At 41.3% G+C, this 14,367-nt stretch overlaps 1 protein-coding gene across 2 annotated transcripts in view; it reads left to right on the forward strand.

The window, feature by feature from the left end:
• The window catches only part of LOC126548014 (inositol polyphosphate multikinase-like), a 29,399-nt gene extending 15,579 nt beyond the window's left edge, over positions 1–13,820 (forward strand). For both annotated transcript variants that reach the window (XM_055063584.2, XM_055063583.2), the window contains exon 6: positions 6,537–13,820. In XM_055063584.2, coding sequence (XP_054919559.2) covers positions 6,537–6,841 — 305 coding nt within the window. In that variant the 3' untranslated portion in view covers positions 6,842–13,820. The remainder of the gene's footprint in view (positions 1–6,536) is intronic.
• Positions 13,821–14,367: the final 547 nt, after the last annotated feature.

The raw sequence follows: 14,367 nt of genomic DNA on the forward strand, positions 1-14,367 counted from the left end.
CATGTTTACAATTGTTCGGTTGGTGCGCTTCATAAGCCCATTCGTTTGTGGATGGTATGGTGTCGAGTGATGCAAGTGGGATTCACACAAACGAAACAGCTCCTCTACGACGTCTGCTGTGAATTGTCGTCCACGGTTGCTGATGATCACGCGAGGCGGACCATGTCGCAGGACGACATATTGCAGCAGGAATATTGAAACATTAGCGGCAGTTGCGGAGGGCACGGCTGCCGTCTCGCAGTAGCGCGTGAGGTAGTCGACGCAAACAACTATTCAACGGTTTCCCTTGGCTGATTTTGGAAAAGGGCCTACGAAGTCAATGCCCACTTGTTGGAAAGGAGAGCCTCAGTTCTGTGTCCGACGTCATTTGGCACTGCAGAACTTTTGAAACGCTCAAGGTGCGTCGGATTGCGCCAAAGTTTGGTCGGTTGGCAAACGTTACGACGGTTGCCAGTGTGGACACGAGTCCTTGCCTCGACCTTCCTTCGACCACTCGACAGATTGTCCGTGAGGAACTTTCCCGCCGCGAAGAGTTGTTGCATTCAACTGCTGACCACCATAGCGTGTACACGTCACGAGAGGCTATGACGGCGCCACATTCGGCCCCTTGGCAACCGATGGTTACCGCAATGGCCGTAGAGTACAGCGCAGCCCCACAGTCGAGGATGACAAGACGTCCTCTGACTCTGCGCTATGACCAATGCGCTCAGCGCACGCCTTCTCGACGCCCGATGTATCGTGACACACGCCATGAACCAACCCACTACATGCGGGAAAATGATCATATCCGCTTCATCGACGAACAACCAAGGTTTTGACCTCTCCCGGTGTGTTATTCCTGCGGTGTCCCGGGTCATATATCGCGGTTTTGCAACCAGCGTATGACCACGTGGTATGGCCAGCCCTCAGAGTTTTCTCAGCCCTCCGAACGGCCACACGGTGCCCCGTGGCCAGCACATGTATCATCTGGCGACGAGTATTGGCCGAGCAGCTCCCGGAATCGCTCCCCGGCATCTGACAGGAGTTTGATACCCCGCACCTCCACCACTTTGTTACGACTAAAGGAGACCGTTTATCACCCTTATCACTTTATCACTTTAGGTCGCAAAGGTGAGCGCAAGAGTGGCCAGCTGGTTGATCAACTCAGCGTAGTTTTTTTATCCTTCCCCGACTCGGGACCGCAAGCACGTTCACCGGTCTTCGTTTTCTTCATGCGTAACAATATATGTATGTGTAGGAAAGTGATTTTCGCAGTACGTACCGCCTGGGATCACTCTGCCGCCGCAACCCTGTCGGCATTGACGCTCCACACCAACGGTAGCTTCACTACCCTGCATATAATTTCCCCTTTGACTTCTGCAGTACATGTTTGTTTTTTGTATGCTTTACCGCAAAGCCTGACACGGACGGCTCCTTCCAAGGGGAGCGAAGGTTAGGTTAGCGGCATTTACCTAACCTCCCTCCCACCCGGCTCCTTCCGGGTGGGAGAGAGGTTAGGTAGATGCCACTTTAGCGGCCACAGACCAATAAATGATGACATACTCTTTAATTTAATGTGTTTATGACACCTTGATTTATTGTAATATATCCACTGTAGGTTATACAGAAGTTCATGTTCATGACTGGCTGGATCATACTCAGAGCGGGCCCAGCTGGCACGTATACTGTAAAGATTGCCTTCCTTGTGGACTACCCGATTGACATGGCAACAAAAAAGGCGGAAAAATGCGTCAGTGAAAGTTATCTTTGTCACCGACAGATCTGGTTTTCAATTGTGCATCATAGACCATTTCAGTCTAGTGTTGCCAACATTTGAGGAAGCGTGTCACTGAAGTGAGACAAAAAAAACAAAACAAAGTCACTAAAATTCTCGTTATAACTGTGAAGTGGATTTTAAGAATGTAGGTGTTTTGGAACACTCTAATATAAGCTAGCGTGAAGTAAATAATTTACCTAGACGGTGTCATGTTGGTCCAATGTTCGTGCAGCTGAAGGAAAACAGTGAATTACCAACAGAGTATAGAGGGCCTTAGCTTTAGTAATGTATTTACTATAGGATAGGTGAATATCGAAGTTTTGAATATGAATAGTTCATGTCTAATATTTTATTCGTATTCGAAAATGAGCTATTGGGTATTTTCGAATATCAAAACTAAGCAAATATTTCGCAACAACCGACTGTTCAGATCAAGTTACTGTTCTCCACCTACTTAACCAAGTATAGCAAATTATAATTATCAGAAGTAAAACAGTGACAAGGTTTTTGACGCAACGCAGAAACCAGACCGGAAATACAAGTATCATTTTTGGTCTTGTGGGATCCGCCGTGGTTGCTTAGTGGCTATGGTGTTGGACTGCTAAGCGTGAGGTCGTGGGATTGAATCCTGGCCACGGCAGCCACATTTTGCTGGGGGCAAAATGCCAGAACACCCCTGTACTTAGATCTAGGTGCACATTAAAGAACCCCAGGTGGTCCAAATTTTCGAAGTCCTGGGACACTATGGCGTCCCTCATAATCAGAAAGTGGTTTTGGCACGTAAAACCCCGTAATTTAATTTTTTTTTTTCCGGTGGAAGTTTTGCGCTGGTTAATACTCCTTGGCTCAGATCTTGTATACATACATAAATACCCAAGACTGCATGGACGTGGGAACTGCTGTTGTCGCCGTAGCACCATTTGCAGTCCAACGCGTACATAATGCGGAGGTTGTGGATTCGGCTCTCACTGTCAGCAAGTTGAGTTTTCCTCCACTTCCCATTAGCATCTCATTTTTTCATTTCAATTAGAAACTACAAATAATTTATCCTATGCTTTCCGTTTCTTCATCACCTGTTGTTTTCACATGGTTCTGACTGGCAAATACGTGCAAGCGTTCTTACAAAACAGGGCCCCTCGGTATTCTCTTCTTTTTGCCCAATACATGACAATCGGCTATATTGTGCTTATGGTTTGCTAATTAGTCTTTCTTGCAGTCTAGTCATGTAGGAGTTTTCTCTATTACGTTACGAGTGATGTTTTTTTCTTGTAAGAGACTGTGTATTCTGTCTAGTGCACACAAATACCTCCTTAGCATTTTATTTTCCTTTTCCCTAACTTCTGATATTTTTTCAACAACTATTTATTATGTGTTTTTGAGAAGTTCGTCAGTTTCAAATACCTTTCATTCTTGGAAAGTTTCTTTGCCACCAGGCTTCAAGGTGTCAAGCACCTATTCGTTTAGTTCCTTGCGTGACTGTTGTGATATTGTGTTTAAAACGATCTTAATTGTGCATGATAGTTGACTGTCTATTCAGTTTTGGAATGCATCATGTAACCGCACAAACAACAAAGGACAGAGAAGGAAATACACACTGTTCCTTGTTGTTTGCGCGGTTACATGATGCATTCCAATATCGACCACCAACTAGCCCGCCTATCCCTGTTAAATATGTCTATTCAGTGCAAGTGTGTCCCTAATTATACTGAAACAAATATTCCTGCTATAAATATGTGCATCTGCGCTTGTCTGTTTGATATTCGATACTTAATGTTGTATTCGATTCATATTTGAAAAAGTTATTTGATTGTCTACTTCTAATATTTACATACTGGAATATGACAGCTTAAATTTTTCATTATCCTCAGATTGAAAGGTTACAAATACAGCATGATTAAAAAGAACACAAGCAACGTAGTTTTCCTAGCATGAAAATGCATTTAGCCTGCGTATTATCCTTAAATCTTTTGTGCTTGTCGACATTCGTGGTAGCAGAACTAGATACTGTAGAACGCTCTTGGCAGCATTTTGTTAACATGGCAATGACAATTACCCAAGCTTTGTAAAAGTTAAATACCATATTTTCGCCTTTGATCTAGCTGAAAGCCACCGTGAAGTACTTATTGGTTTTAAAGGCATGAGAAGCGGAAGCGATTTGTTCAGTCGTGCGTGAATGAGCTAAGTCGTTGTGATATTTATTCTTTTATGCAGTCGATATGTCTTATTCATCTGCTGTGTTCTAAATCTGAACAGAAAATTTATTCCACTTGGTTTTGGCAAATTAGTTCTCTGACACGCTTGCCAAGTATCTACCAATTGAATGGATTTAGTGACACCACTGAACCCACAGCGCTTAAACACTGCAGGTTCACAGGTTTTGTAATATTCAATTATATGTACATTCAATAGGTTTTGTTAATAATAAATAAACTTCAATTTTGTGACCACAATGTCAAGGCTATGGTGACCACTGTGCTGTGAAGCATTATAGCAATGTGAAGGCAACCGTAGGTTCATCATGGTCACTGAGCCTATGCGTCGTACAGCGAGTTTCGGCCACTTGCATGTGGCTTTTGAATGTCGAAGCGCATTCTTGAAAGCCATTTTCCAAGCAATCTTTCTAACCTAGAAGTCGTTAAAATATCGCCAATTGCTCATTAAAGTCACTAAAAAAGTCGCTTATTGCTAAATAGCAAACTTTGTCGTAAACAGACAAAAATGTCGCAAAATCTAGCTTCAAAATTGCTAAAATGGCAACACTGATAAAATACCGATAACTTATAAAAGCAAATTTGATTTTTTGTTTTCAAAGATGGTTAGGTAAACGAACCACAAAGACAGCATGGGACATGGACGGGCGCAGGCTTGCAACTAATGTTTATTCCACAACCACATATAAGTACACCCCCGACATACACCACTGCGCGTGCGCGAAAAAAGGCAAGAAAAAGCCTTAAGAAAGTCCTGCACGCACAAAATACAGGAAAGCTTTGACAGGCAGATTGTAAGGATGGAATAAGCTGGTTTCCCGCAATCAGTCATTTCAGTAGTAGTGGAGGCAATGCTTAAGAAGATAAAGACAGAAGGCAATGTTACTGAAGACACAAGGGAGCGCAAAAATAAGAAACGTACAGTTGTGCCTTATGTTCACAAGACTTCCCACAACTTAAGAAAGGTTGTGTAACGGTATGGAGTTGAGATAGCGTTCTCGGCTCCCAGCAAGCTCGCTGGGCTATGCTCGTGCATAGGAAGAAGTAAAAATAACTTCCAAGGGTGCGGAACAAAGCACTCCATTTCCCACGTAGATTGCAGTGTTGGAGTAGTTTATCAGATACCTCTATCATGCGGCAAAGTTTACATAGGCCAAACAGGAAGGTGTGTGAATGTGCGCTTGCGTGAGCATGAATTGTCAATTAGAAATAAAACGAATGGGCACCTGCCTGTCCACTGCTTGGCGTGCACGTGCAAGCCGATCATGAAGGAAGTAAAGATATTGTGCCGCTGCCGAGATAGCCGAGCCAGAGAGCTACTCGAGGCGTACCGCATTAGAAAGAAGGGACAAGAATGTGTCAGTGACACCTCAGTTTATTTACACAACTGTGAGATGAGGTTTATTGACGAGCGTAGGTAGGTCGCGTTTTGCTTATACAAGGTTTTACTTTTCTTTTATCTTGCCTTTTTCCGCACACGTGTAGTGGTGTATGTCGGGGGTGTACTTATATGTGGTTGTGGAATAAACATTAGTTGCAAGTTTGCGCCCGTCCATGTCCCACGCTGTCTTTGTGGTTCGTTTATTCGCGCAGTTAAACAATGTTCGCGCATTACTTATATTCTAGCTAATACCTGTCATTCACATGAAGACTAAAGTAATCACAGTTAATAGTATATTAATGCGATTGGCATTCTTTGGGAACTTTACCCACTTTTCAGTTTGTCCGTTTGTATCTAGCCTTTTTCACCCAGTGACCCAAGTTGCGTAGGTCTGTGCTGGCTGCTGTCTTTCTGAGCAGACAACATGGGGCACTGGGTATGTGGCTGAATAGACAACTTGCTACTGTCTGGCCTAGTAGACAACTTGGGTCACTGGGTGTGTGCCCAAACATACATCAGCAATGTGTATGTGATATTGGTATGTACCGATTCTTGCCTGATCCCCCATAATGGATATGCGAGTGTGTCAGCTGATGTGCCCATAAGGTTTTGTGATTCATGGATGGCATGGGGATACATCATGGAGATACAATAATCATAACATAAAATACATCATCAATTACACACCCGACATAACAAGAATGGTAGCCGAGGGGCCCGATTTTTTTCTTGGCCATAACCAAATGAAACCAACAGATAATGGAGCCAAGAAAAGCATAGAGGAAATTATTTGTAGTTTTTAATTGTCTATTAATGAGAAGCTAAAGGGAAATGAAAGTTGACATAAAGGAAGCCTTGCCACTGGTGGGAGCCAAACCCACAATCTCCACATTACATGAGTGTTGCACTGCCAATTGCGCTAAGGTGGCAGCTGTTCCCATGTCCACATTCTTGTTTATTTATGTGTACAAGATGTAACCCTGGTAGTGTTAGCCAACCATTGAGTGGCATTCAAGGGCTGGCTAATAAGAAATCAAGGTTAAATTGTATGTAGTCACTTGCAAGAAATTAGCGCTGCTATAGCGTACATACAAGCTACAGAGATGCCCCTGCAACATCATTGCATTCGTGGTATCTAAAGTTTTTGCTAATTTAGAGCATTCCTTTTTTTTGTGTGCCTTTTTTACAGCCTTCCAGACATTCCTTGGCATGACACATCAACAGCCCAATAGCCCAGCATTTCTGCCAGACCTATTAGTTCAGCTGGAACACATCAGGCACTGGTTTGAGACTCAGCGTGTTTATGCCTTTTACTCAAGTTCACTTCTGATTGTATATGAATCTTTGCTCGATAGCTCTGATGATAAAAAAATTAACTGTGTGGCCAAAATGATTGACTTTGCTCATGTCTTTCCCACATCAGAGTGTGATAAGAACTACCTATTTGGAATTTGCAAGCTTATTGGTGTACTGCGTGAAATTGGAGGTCTATAACAATGAATGGCAAACATTTAAAGCAAGTTGTTTTTATTTCACTGTTATGGGACCTGGAAGATGTCTTTTCTTATGTGGAAAATATACAGACTGTGATTAAATCTTGCCATTTATATAACGGATGTGCCAACATACGCACTGTATATACATTCTTATAATCACAAATAACTGTGATTATTTTTTCTGCAGCTCACTTTTATCCTTTTAAAGTCACGTAAAGCCTTATGACACACTTTTGAGCCATTTCTATTTTCTTCTAAAAATAAACTATATGGCCAGACTTAAAGAAAACATTTACATCTTTTATTTCATCTTTCAGATTTCAGGGACACTGTCCTTGTTTTCAGAGTATAACAGATACAAATAGCTTCTCTTTGTTCTCATTACTGAAGAAGTGATGCCATGCATGTTTGACAGTTTAGGTTTTGTTTTAGTTTGTTGTCTTGAAAATTGTTGACTTTGTAACATAATTTCTTGTCTTCGCACTTGTTAGCTTATGTTTATTTGATGACATTCATCCATATTGAGCCCCACAACTTCTGGCATTTATTACTACATAACTGGATTGCATCATGTCATTCAGTCATTTCAGATTTAGGTAAAAGCCTGCATGAAGGAGGCAGTCAACTGTAGTGAAGATATCCCTCCAGCTGAAATGCCTAATGGCCAGTGTTTAGCATCTTCCAAGATTGTGTTCTATGAGACAGGGAGACACGTGAATGTAGCACAGTGCTTTGTATGAATTTATTATTTTTCACTTAGTCATTATTGGTGTGACTGGTGTATTACTTACCTTTGATAAGTCAGCTGACAGACATTACGCTGCCATATGGTTCGTGAAGTTGACTAACACATAACAGCAGAGAGAGAAGAAACGAGCAGCTGTTGAACCTTTATGTAACATACATGGATATGACGAATTATCAGATATAATGAAGTGAATATAAAATGCTTGTCATCAATACATTAACGAATATGCTTATGACAAAGGTATTTTCATGTTGAATGCAACTACGTTATAACAAAGTTCAACTGTATATACACTGCATTTATTGTGAAAAAGATTGTGTGATATTCATGTGAAAATTGTGGAAGCACATTTGGCAGCTTTACAAGGTCATTTATACAGTCTGCAAAACCTCCGTAATGGCTCGGAAACATCCGTCCACATGAGACGTCCATAGCTTTTGCTACATTCAACGGCAGCGCTTCTCGAAACAGTGCACAACCTTTGAGAGCTGTGTTCATGTGACAGCATTTGTATCAGATTGCTGTTAAATGCTCACTGAAGTAATTGTAAATGTCGAGAAGTGTATGCATTTGCATTATTGGGATCACATAGCAAAACAGCGGAGTAACATTTACAAACACTTCTCAAACCAGTCTTTGGCAAAGCAGTGATTTGCAACTACATGGCACATTGCCACCAACACTTTGGTGATTTGCATCACAAATGATTATCTTTTGCTGCTTGTTTAATTGCTGCAAAGTACTATTTTCAATGCCTTGTTATTATAGCAACAGTCATAGTTTCATGAACTTTCTTGTGCATGTATTGTTGGCAGAAAAACTGAAGCCAGGAAGCACAATTAGTAATTGTGCAAAGCATCACACATTTGAAACTGTTAGTACCATTTTGAAAATGTCTGTCTTGGGTGTGCAACTGTCTGTCCAGGGCAACCAGACAGGCGATTGAGTAAATAGAATATACCCACAGCCCTTTGTTTGAAGTAAAACATAATTTTTCTGAAGTTTTGCACACTGGATTGGTTTCATGAAGACCTTCCTGAAAAGATGGAAAAGTAGCCACTTTGTGAAAAGATGGCTTGTATAAATTAGTCCAATCACAGTGCAAGCTCTTTGGTTTCTAAATAGCTGTGTAAGCAGAGCTAGGCTTCATTTACTCTTAAATGTGCAGAAAGTTCTTCAGTATGGTGCCTCACCTAAATTGCTTTGTCCATTTTATGCCACAGAAAATCAGCGATGAGCTCTCGGTGATGACTGCATATAGGCGATCAAGTTTGGGCTGTTTTCTCACTTTGCATGAGATTACAAGTTGCATAGGACGAAAATAATGACAACTGTCCACATTGAATTTTGTAGTACTATAGCATTTAATTAACATTTCACATAGATTCCAACATCTGTGTACATAGATTCCAACATCTGTGTTGGGCCTGCATAATTTTTTTTTCTAATTGGTGGTCATATACATGAGCCAAAAGGAGTGAGGACTAAACAGAGGAAGAAATATCCAAGTTTGAGATGCTTCAATGCAGCAACCATCTGGTACTTCCACAACAGTGCGTTATTGTAGCAATTTTATTTGTTGAATACAACCCGAATATCCTGAAGTCAGAAGCCTCTATTTCCCCTCAATTATTAACTCTAACTAACTTGCCTGAATTTTGTACTAAGTTTTCTTCCTTATCAACTCTAAATTCCCTAAATACAGATGAATTTCTGGCTTGCTACATGTACTGAGCAGAAAGGCACATTTATGGCTGGCCACTAATTATTTGCCACTTCTAAGTGCTACAGTAATGGCTAAGCAATGATAGCCTACAAGGTTTATACATTGCTACATTTATTTTGGGTGTGCTATGAAGTGCACATGTCCACACCCAACTTGCACAATGTGAACTCTTGCGGCACCGTGCCAGACACTGTCAGGGAAGTTGTGCAGCAAGTGCACCTGGACTTGAGGAGGTGTTTGCAATTCCTAAAGGTGGTTGAAGTTTTATATATATATATATATATATATATAAGGAGCCAAGTGCATTTTATCGTTATTTGTGACCAATCACGTGAACCATTATTATACTATTGTACTGGGGTCTAGAGCCCCAATTTATTTTTTAAATGTGAACAGGAGACTGCTGGTGACTCCATTAGCACTGGCATGAATTGCTGCATGTCACAGGTCAGTAACATGCATGTTGCCGGTCTCGCATTACTCAAGGAAAAAGCCATGTGCCAAGTACTTTTTGTGCAGGCATCTCCTCAAATTTTGTGCAATGCCACTAGTTGAGCCAACGTAATGAAACCAAGCCAAGCTGAGGGCAATATGCAGCTATGGTGGCATCTATTGTAATAAATGTCGCTGTCACTTTGCTTACGATTGGCTTTAATATGTCATTGGGAGTGTGGGAGATACAGTCATCTTTAAATCCATGTTTTTCAAGAAACATGCGCTTAAATGAGCCAATAACCTGCAGTACCTGGTGTAGGACGCAAGTAAATGTATAAAGCTATCTTTGGTGCCCCTTTTAAGAAAGGATACTCTTGGGTGGCAAAAGGAGTAGTATACTGTATTCTCGATAAGGTGGGCGATTTCAAGTTGGCTGTTTTTTGCACACCTTTTTGTACATTGTTTCATGAAAAACATCATGAAGGTATTATTGTTGTAATAAAATCTAGAAAGCAACATGAAGATATCTGTCAGTAAAGTTACAAGACTAGTGCCAACACATTTAGGGTTGGCCCAGCTTTTTACTCCACATTTGTTTTCCTCCAATAAAGATATTTAAGTACGACAGGTTCTCATGCTTTAATTTTAGATAAAATATATTTCATTCTTCTGTGCATCTCACTGAATTTAATTCAAAATTTAGCATTTCCCAATGTCTGTTGCACTACTTTCACCACCATTCTGGTTTGCGCTCAACTCAAGTCATTCAAGTTATCGGAGACAATGTAAATTGTGCAATTTAGAACTTGTACACACTAGGTGTCATTCAAGTTATCGGAGACAATGTAAACTGTGCAATTTAGAACTTGTACACACTAGGTGGTTTCAGCAAAAATTTTATCATTGGTATCAACATGGTTACAGGAAATGTAGCGGAACAGTACAAATATTTCATTTCATTTCGACGTTATGCCACATGGCAACCCAGGCAAATAAAAAAGAAATCAACTATTATGTCTAATCCTGAGTCTTGCTAAGATGAGACCACACATGCATTACTGTATAAATGTTAAATTTCATTGCATGGATACATTCCATGACCTTAGACATCACAGCCTCATGTCAAGTGTTCAATCTCTGTACATTTGATTCAAGCGTGATGCCTACGAAAGTAGCTGTGTTAGGACAGTGCAAAGAATTGGAGCAAGGCTTCACTTTGCATGTACACATATTTGTGTCTGTAGCTTCAAGCTGTCATTTGTCAAACCCAATTAGTGCTTGTGTGTGCTCCCGTGTGCTGTTTTTCTGTACATTAACATATGCCCAAAGCATCAGGTTGTTCTTCAGAGTTTGACATTGTGTCCTAGAGTAATAAATGTGCCATGAAGTCAGTGCTTGTGTTATGAAATAAACATATTAAATGCTACCACCAAAACCTGATTTTCGGGAGTGAAAGTGGAAATGTTATTTCACCCAGAAAACCATACCCACGTTCTGCGGTGAAAATGTGTGTTGAAGTTCCAAACATACAGGGTGTCCCAGCTAGCCTTAGCCACAGTTTAAAAATATGCTGATGCACTATTGAGAGGACATGACCAAATGCATGTTGCTGATGTTGTATGGAGTAAGTCACCTTATTTTTGTATTCTGCTTAATTGCATAATTAGTCTAGATTAATTTTTTTTTTCCTGAAGCAATGAAGTTGGACAAAAAATTCCAAGTAGAAAGTTGTAGAACGGTTTGCAAAACATCCAATTAAACAATTTCTAACTTTATATCTATGTATTAAGTAATTTTCTTTTTTCCTCTTGCTTCAGATGCCCGAAAAAAAAAAACCATGTGGCATGCCCACTTGCGCGCCGTGATTGGAGTGCTCCCAAACGTTCCGTGTACAAATGGACATAGCACTTGGCTGGGCATGCTGCCGCTTGAAAGGCAACAGTGCAGCGACACAGGCGTTGTTCGATTTATGCCAGCAACCATTATTGCTTGCACTGCGTAAAGTGAATTACGGACATGGCAGTTCCAGACAGCGATAAACAGACCATCGTGTATCTGCTGTTGAAGTGCAAGCAATTTTGATGTGTCTTTTTCCAATGAGGAAAAAGCAGACATGATCCTTGCCCTAGGAGCTGCAGATGGACAGAGATGGCAGGCGGCGAGGACATATCGAAGCTGGCACCTTGGCATGCGACCTAGCTCGATGACAATAGTGAACAACTACAAGTCGGTGAAGCAAACCGGCAGCTTCACAAGAAAAAGGCAGAGAGCTTCAGCCATAAATGATGAGGTGCGCTCCAGCATTTTGTCTTTCATGGTGGCTAATCGACACGCTAGCACGCATAGCGTGAGTGTAGAAGCCAGAGTATCTAAATCAACTGCCTGGAGGATTTTGAAAACAGCTGGACTGCACCCCTATCATCTGCAGTTGCATCAATGCCTGAAGTCCAGGGATCTTCAAAACAAACCTAACTTTGTGAATTGGATTTTGATTCAGGAGAAGGATTGAGACTTTCTCGGGAAGGTACTGTGGACTGACGAGGCAAACTTTTGCCGAAATTGCCAAGTAAATATCCACAACACACACTATTGAAGTGAGCGAAATCCCTACTGGCTAGGAAAATCGTGCCACCAATATCGGTGGTCTTTTAATGTTTGGTGCGGAATATATGACAACACAATCATTAGCCCACTATTTTTTAACTACACTCCGACTTCCTAGAGATATGCAAGAGAGATCCTCAAAGGGCTGGTGGAAGACTTCCGCTGCAACATGTTACTGGCTCGGCTCGGTGCAACGTGGTATCAGCACGATGTAGTCAAGGCTGTAGTCGAGCACAAACATGGCTTGCTGTTACGTTCCCAGGACAGTGGATAGGGAGAAACGGGCCCAACCTGTGGCCAGCAAGGTCACCCGACCTTAACCCTCTTGACTTTTTCTTGTGGGGCTATATTAAGGATTGCATATACACAATGGAAACGACGATTCCAGAAGCCTTACAGGAGAAGGTAACTGAAGTCTGCTGCAGTGTTTCACCAATGATGCTTAAGGCAGCAACAGCAAGCCTTCTTGGAAGGTCCCAGTGCTGTATCACAGCAGAAGGTGGCCCTTTCGAGTGTGTGTTATGAAAATGCATATTAGAAAAATAAATGCAACATTCAGCGAAAGACTGCGTGTGGCCATTTAGGCCACTGCTATTCCATCATTATCAGTGTTCTGAAAAAGTTTTTTTTTTTTCCATGGATGTTCAGTTTGCTTACAGCTATCGCAAAATGACGCACCTTTTGTTTGCGGCAGTACAAGCGATAACCACTGTGTATGCTTATCACTATCATGAACCGCTGCGAGGAAAGCACATTGCTGGCGTAAATCGCACAGCGAACACCTGCGTTGCTGCCTGGCTAAATGCTATGGTGGTTTGTACGCGGAACGTTTGGGAGCACTGCAATCATGGCACACAAGCAGGCATTTCATGTGGCATTTTTTCTATTTTGCGGGCATCTGCTGCAAGTGAAAAAAAAAAAAATAACTTATTAGATAGGAACTGTTTAATTATTCAGACATTTTGCAAGCCACTCTACAACTTTCTAAGTGAAACCTTTTGCCCATCTTTGTTGTTTCATAAGTTCTTTAATTAATCTCAACTAATTATGCAATTGAGCAGAATACAAAAAATAGTGCAACTTACTCCATAAAATAGTTGGCAACATGTACTTGGTCACGTCATCTTGGAGTGCATCGGCATATTTTTAAACTCGGGATAAAGTTAGATGGGACACCCTGCATAGGGAGACTGTTTAAGATGCGTTTTGCACTGCTTTCATTTTGCTGTTACTGTAATGAACAGCGAGTGCCAATAACTTATCTACACATCTTTCCATAGTCAGGACAGCCATGTGCAAGAGTGAAATTTTAACCATATAATCATAAATGAAGACATTACATTTTCTTTCTGTCTGTCTAAGACAATGCATGTTTTTTACTGGTAAATTTGTGTACACCAGTCTTCCAATTCTGCATGCACGTGCTGTAATCAAGTATGATACAATAAAGAACTGCTTACACCATTTCAAGTTTTGTTCTGAATAATACGAAGTGCTATAGATCCACAGGACATTTTATCATATTGCACAAAAACGGCAGAAGCTTAAGAGGCCAAAAACATCTTTTGATAACTTTTCAAAAAATGACTTTTCAACAGTAATACTTTATTGCTATTACTATTCTGGTAGATGTTCACTGCTATACCTAAGCACACAGTGCTTATGTGTGGGCCTTTATTTTTAAGTAAACCAGGCCACTGAAAAAAATATACTGTTTACTGGAGCACTGCACGGGCCTGGCCTGGGCCTGCTTTATGAAGCCCGAGCCCAGCCCGTGATACCAAGCCTGGGCTTTGCCCGGGCCTGGACATACATGACCGAGCCTAGCCCAACCCGGGCCCACGCGTTCATTACTAAGCTTAGCCAGGGCCCATGTGTGCATTGCCATACCCAGCCTGTAAGGGAAAAAAAAAAAAAGGAAAACTGTCATCTCTTTGAGCCTTACCTTCTAGTGGTCTAATCAGCTGCAGTGTATAAGCAATAAACACAATAAAAGACTGAAATTTTTTTT

The sequence above is a fragment of the Dermacentor andersoni genome, chromosome 1, assembly GCF_023375885.2.
Source record: "Dermacentor andersoni chromosome 1, qqDerAnde1_hic_scaffold, whole genome shotgun sequence".
NCBI lineage: Eukaryota > Metazoa > Arthropoda > Arachnida > Ixodida > Ixodidae > Dermacentor > Dermacentor andersoni.